This window comes from Piliocolobus tephrosceles, chromosome X (genome assembly GCF_002776525.5).
Source record: "Piliocolobus tephrosceles isolate RC106 chromosome X, ASM277652v3, whole genome shotgun sequence".
In the NCBI taxonomy this organism is placed as follows: Eukaryota; Metazoa; Chordata; class Mammalia; order Primates; family Cercopithecidae; genus Piliocolobus; species Piliocolobus tephrosceles.
In genome coordinates this window covers 761,422-767,153 of record NC_045455.1, presented here as the reverse complement: position 1 = coordinate 767,153, position 5,732 = coordinate 761,422, and the positions used below count along the sequence as shown (strand labels likewise).

General features: G+C 54.5%; 1 protein-coding gene across 1 annotated transcript in view; it reads right to left on the bottom strand.

Annotated features, from left to right (window-relative positions):
* ADPRHL1 (ADP-ribosylhydrolase like 1) overlaps nucleotides 1-5,732 on the bottom strand; it is a 28,093-nt gene that overhangs the window by 8,620 nt on the left and 13,741 nt on the right. Inside the window, exon 3 of the mRNA XM_026447176.1 lies at nucleotides 4,372-4,497. Coding sequence (XP_026302961.1) covers nucleotides 4,372-4,497 — 126 coding nt within the window. The remainder of the gene's footprint in view (nucleotides 1-4,371; nucleotides 4,498-5,732) is intronic.

The following is a 5,732-nucleotide window of genomic DNA, read 5'->3' as shown; positions in this document are numbered from 1 at the left end:
CAGGCGCTTCCTGTGCGGGGCTGACTCCAGGCGCTTCCTGTGCGGGGCTGACCGCAGGCGCTTCCTGGGCCGAGCTGACCGCAGGCGCTTCCTGGGCGGGGCTGACCCCAGGCGCTTCCTGGGCGGGGCTGACTGCTGCGCCCTCTGCTGGTGCTTGGGGCTCTTCTCGTCTGCCTTCCGGGTGTGCATTAGCGGCCGGCAAGCTCATCAGCACAGACAAGCTCAGAGCTCACTTGATAGCCTCTGTCTCCCTCATTTTCTTTGGTATGTCAAATTTTACAACCGTTTGCTGAAAAAGAAACGCGCGCGTGTGTGTGTGTATAAAATATATATATATTTAATAAAACACGGTTAAGGAAGAAGTTAAGTCCGGGAGGCTTGTCCTGGTCCATCTCCCAGGGCTGTGGGGAAAGATGGGGCCGGGGCTTCTGGGGTCCTGAGCTCACCCCACAGTCCACACAGCCAGCCCTGCACTTCACGGAGCAGGTGGCACTGGGTGCGCCGCTCTCAGGGAACAGGGCCACGTCTGGCCCCGCCAGGCTCCCATCCACCTGCTGCACTGGCCTCATTAGACGCTAGTGTGGGAGCCATCAGACGGGAGCTCGGAAGAGACTGACCTTAATTATCTGAATTATTCACAATGATCCTGGCCATGATGAGGCTAACAATGCCCGGGGCTGGCAGGACAGTCCTGGAAATCCCGTGGTCACTGTCCGGGTGGAGACAGCCCTGGAGAGGCTGCCTCTTCCAAAGACACGAGCTCTGTCCTCTCACTGCCAGCCATTGTGGGGACCGCAGCCGCCGTGGGTCAGTAGTGGCAGGAGATGAAGGGACGGCCATGGTACTTGTGATGTGGTTTCAGAGATGTAGTCATGTGGGAGGACCAGTGACGCGGTGGTGACAGTACCAGTAGCAGCAGCAACAATGGTGGTACTCGTGACAGTCACAGTGGGAACAGTGTGGGGCCAGCGACTGCAGCAGTGGTTGTCTTACTAGTGATGGTATCATGTGGAGGCACCGGTGGTATCAGCAGTGACAGGACCTGTAGCAGCAGCCTCAGTGGAGATGGCAGTACGGGTGATAAAAGTGGAGCAGTGACAAAAGGCGGGGGTGGCAGTGGCACTAGTGGTGGCAGTGGCGGTGGCACTAGTGGCGGTGGCAGTGGCACTAGTGGCAGCAGTGGCGGTGGCACTAGTGGCGGCGGTGGCAGTGTTGCTAGTGACAGCAGCAGTAGCGATGGTGCAGTGCTGCTGATGGGAGCAGCCGTGGCCGTGGCAGTAGTTCAGTGTGAGTGGCTGTGCAGGGGAGCAGAGGCCCCTGTGTGCCCAGCCCTCACCCCACTGGGCACTGCTCCCAGGGTGTCATCGTGCCACTCAGTCCTCACGACAGCCTGTGAAGGGCATGGCGATCACCCTCTTGTGGACGAGGCATGCGGGGCTGGGAGGTTGTGTTACTCGGTTTTGGAGCCATGTTAGCTTCAGAAGGGTCGGTTCTGCTGCAGATCCTGTGGGTGTGTGTGAGGCCCACACCCACCCAGGAAAGGGGTGAGCCCACTGTCACAGCGCCGTTGGCCAGAGGCAGGCTCCAGGGTGGGTGCCGTGTGCGTTCTGACATTCCGCTTCTCTGTACACCGGGGCTGTGACACCTGCTCTACCGTGGCTGTTGTGGGGAAAAGACGACCTTAAGCCCAGGCTGGGCCACGGTGAACGGCCACTCAATACGGCCGCCGTGTGGAGCACAGTCACCCACGACACGCCATGCAGAGACAGGCTGCAGAGACGCTTTCCAGTGGCTGTCGGGCCACTCTTGAAGGCACTAATCAGGGCCTCCCTTGCCCCGGCGGGAGGGCTGCAGCAGCGGCAAGAGTCTGTGAATCGTTCTCAAGCCCAGGGCTCTGGGCTGGTCCTGTCCCTGCCTACGGCTGTGCCTCTGCCCAAGGACGCTGCAGCTCTGGGCTCACAGGAGCACACAATGCACGCTGTAACACACGCACGCTGTAACACAAACTGTGGTTCTTGCTGCCAGAGGTGGTTTGAAAATGGAAAAGGGAGTAGAGTTAAAAAGCACTTTGAAGTGTCAATTTCATAAAATCAAACCCTTAAAACATTTTTGGTCATTATTATAGAAATATATAAATTATTCATCTATTAAACATGTGAAATAGTTTTTTTTTTTTTGAGACAGAGTCTCATTCTGTCACCTAGGCTGGAGTACAATGGTACGATCTTGGCTCACTGCAACCTCCGCCCCCCAGGTTCAAGTGATTCTCCTGCCTCAGTCTCCTGAGTAGCTGGGATTACAGGCATGCGCCACCATGCCCAGCTAATTTTTGTATTTTTTAGTGGAGACGAGGTTTCACTGTGTTGGCCAGGCTGATCTTGAACTCCTGACCTTAGGTGATCCACCTGCCTTGGCCTCCCAAAGTGCTGGGATTACAGGCGTGAGCCACCATGCCTGGCTGTGAAATAGTTTTAAAAATATGAGTAGGAAATATATTAGCAAATGTTTTAGAAATTTAAATTATTAATACAGATTCTTGTGCTCATTACATTGCTTTCAAGTGTCCAACTTTTTTTTTTGTTTTTGAGATAGGGCCTCGCCCTGTCGCCCAGGCTGGATTGCAATGGCGCAAACACAGCTCACCACAGCCCTAACATGCTGGGCTCAGGCAATCCTCCCACCTCAGTAGCTGGAACCACAGGTGCCACCATGCCTGGCTAATTTTTAATTTTTTTGTAGAGATGGAGTCTCCCTGTGTTGCCCAGGCTGGTCTACTCCTGGGCTCAAGTGATCCTCCTGCCTCTGCCTCCCAAAGTGCTTGGATTACAGGTGTGAGTCATTGTACCTGGCAAATGCCCAACATTTTGGGGTCTGAAGGTTTTAATTTTTTTTTTTTTTCAGATGGAGTCTTGCTCTGTCGCCCAGGCTGGAGTGCAGTGGTGCGATCTCGGCTTACTGTAAGCTCTGCCTCCCAGGTGCCCGCCATTCTCCTGCCTCAGCCTCCCGAGTAGCCGGGACTACAGGTGCCCGCCACCACGCCCGGCTAATTTTTTGTATTTTTAGTAGAGATGGGGTTTCACCGTGTTAGCCAGGATGGTCTCCATCTCCTGACCTTGTGATCTGCCCGCCTCGGCCTCTCAAAGTGCTGGGATTACAGGCGTGAGCCACTGCACCTGGCCTTAATTTTTAATTTGCGTCCAGTTGCACCACTCAGCTAGCAGGAGTCCAGCAGTGCTTCCTTCTCGGCATCTGACTCTGCCCCACTGGTTGGTTCACAGGCCTGTGCATCCGGCGTTTAGGCTGCCTGTCCCCAGGGTAGTAAAGGCACGCGCCCGCTTTGCTGCAGACTCGGTGGGGGTGCGATGGCCAGGCCGGCAGAGCTGCGTGTTGATCCAAGGCGGGTTGCTCATCGCTGTTCTCGGGGAGGTGTGGGCGGCTCTGCCCTCCTCGTTGGGAGGCCGGTCACAGCAGATACCAAAAGGTAATCTTGAACGAGGCCAGCGTGGCTGTTGGATGTGTGGGACTGGGCGGTGCCAGGACTAAGGGCCGACTGCAGGTCAGGAGTTTTGAGTCGTTTTTGCTTTTTTTAAATGGAAGCCAACCGAGCCGCCTCCTCATTACCTTTCAAAGTCACTCGTCAGGTGCTGCCGCAGCCACCGCGGTCTGGCCTCTCAGAGGCCTGCCCTCCACAGGATGGACTGGGGACGGGGACAAAGCCCAGTGAGCAGCTGGCCACCTGGCACAGACCACAAGGAAGGAAGTGCCGTGTTAAGGCGGCAACATGATCCAACCCGCTTCATCCTCACACAGCCCAATTTGTGGGTGTGATTCACATAGGGTGGTCACCCCGTTACAGGTGAGAAGCCTGCGGCCCGGGGGGTGGAGCCGTTCCCATGGTTCCCGTGGTCCCCTTGGCTCCCTTAGCTGGCGGGTGGTGGGGTCAACCCAGGGCACAGCAAGAAAATGCAGGAAACATTGTACAAACCCTGGTTCCCAGCACCACCCCGATCCCACCTGTACCCAGGCACTGGTGCGTTTCTTTTTCTTTTGTTCCGACACAAATGATAGCAAAACCACTGAGGATTCTTTCCCTCGCAGTTTCTTCAACATCACCACACTTACCGCTAATCCTGCTTTTGGGCTGAAAACAGACCTGAAGCAAAGCAGATTAAAAAATAAGCCAACTCCCTCAACAAATCAAAAAACCGATGTGATCCCACGAGATTTCCAGCCCAGTGTCCCGGGCAGGGCACCCTCACAGCAGGCACCCGGCAGGTGCAGGGTCGGCTTCTGTCTCCTGTAAGCAGCCTGCAGAAGGCGGTAGCTCCAGGCCCCGCCCCCGCCCCGGCCCCGCCCCCGCCCCTCGCTTACCTGTGGGATGGTTGTGGGTCATCCGGCCGCACTCCACGCTGACCTCGATGAGGGTCTCCAGCCGCTCGGGCTTCCAGTACCGCAGGCCGATGCACATGGCCTTGGTGGCTGCTCCAAACCCTGAGCCTGCGCGGAGAAGGAAGAGCTGGCTTACAATTCTGCTCCAATAATTCCACCCTGACAATCTAGCTTTCATGGATAATTTTAAAAGTGTAAAAATTTGCGTCGTAACACGTTCATCAGAGCGTGGTTTAAATGAGTGAGCCATAGGCAGGCCACTCAAGTGCCTGCAGCAGAAAGGAGATGGGGGAATTCGGTGGCATCCAGGTATCGGGTGTTACTTAGTCACTAAAAACAGAACGTTTGAAGGCCGGAGATATGCTCATGATATGCAGCATGCTTTCAATGAGATGTTTTCCCTGTAAAAACAGCTTCATTGAGTTATAACTACATAAAACAAACTAGGCACAATGAAACATGCATGATCCTAAGATTTTTACATGGGTGTAGCCCCGGGACCCAGCACCCAGGTGCAGGGTGAACACAGATGCACCCCCGGGACCCAGCACCCAGGCGCAGGGTGAATGCCTCTGTTGCCCCTGAAGCCACTGGTGCCCTTTGCAATCCGTCCTCCTGCCTCTCCCCAGCCCCACTGCTGCGACCGTGTGCATTACTTGGCTAGTTTTTGTATTTTTAGCAGAGACGAGGTTTCACCTTGTTGGCTAGGATGGTCTTGAACTCCTGACCTCAGGTGATCAGCCTGTCTTGGCCTCACAAAGTGCTGGGATTACAGGCATGAACCACCACGCCTGGCAGAATGTTTAACTTTTCAAGAAACTGCCAAATGGGTTTCCAGAGTGGTAAAACCATTTGATGTCCCTGCAGCAGATCTTCCACAGCCCTGACAGCACTTGCTACATTTTAAAAAATTTCAGTCATTCTGTTAGGTATGTAATGGTGTCTCATTGTGGTTTTATTTGCATTTTTCTAATGATGGAAGATGTTGAGCATGATTTTGTGCTTATTGGTCACCCATATATCTTCTTTGGAGAAGTTTTGCCCATGTTTTATTCTTTTAAAAATTTTTTTATAGGCTGGGCACGGTGGCTCACACCTGTAATCCCAGCACTTTGGGAGGCCAAGGCAGGCAGATCGCCTGACGTCAGGAGTTCGAGACCAGCCTGGCCAACATAGTGAAACCCCTGTCTCTACTAAAAATACAAAAATTATCCAGGTGTGGTGGCACACGCCTGTAGTCCCAGCTACTCTGGAGGCCGAGGCGGAAGAATCACTTGAACCCGGGAGGTAGAACCCATCCACCTCCTGGGTTCAAGCAATTCTCCCGCCTCAGCCTCCTGAGT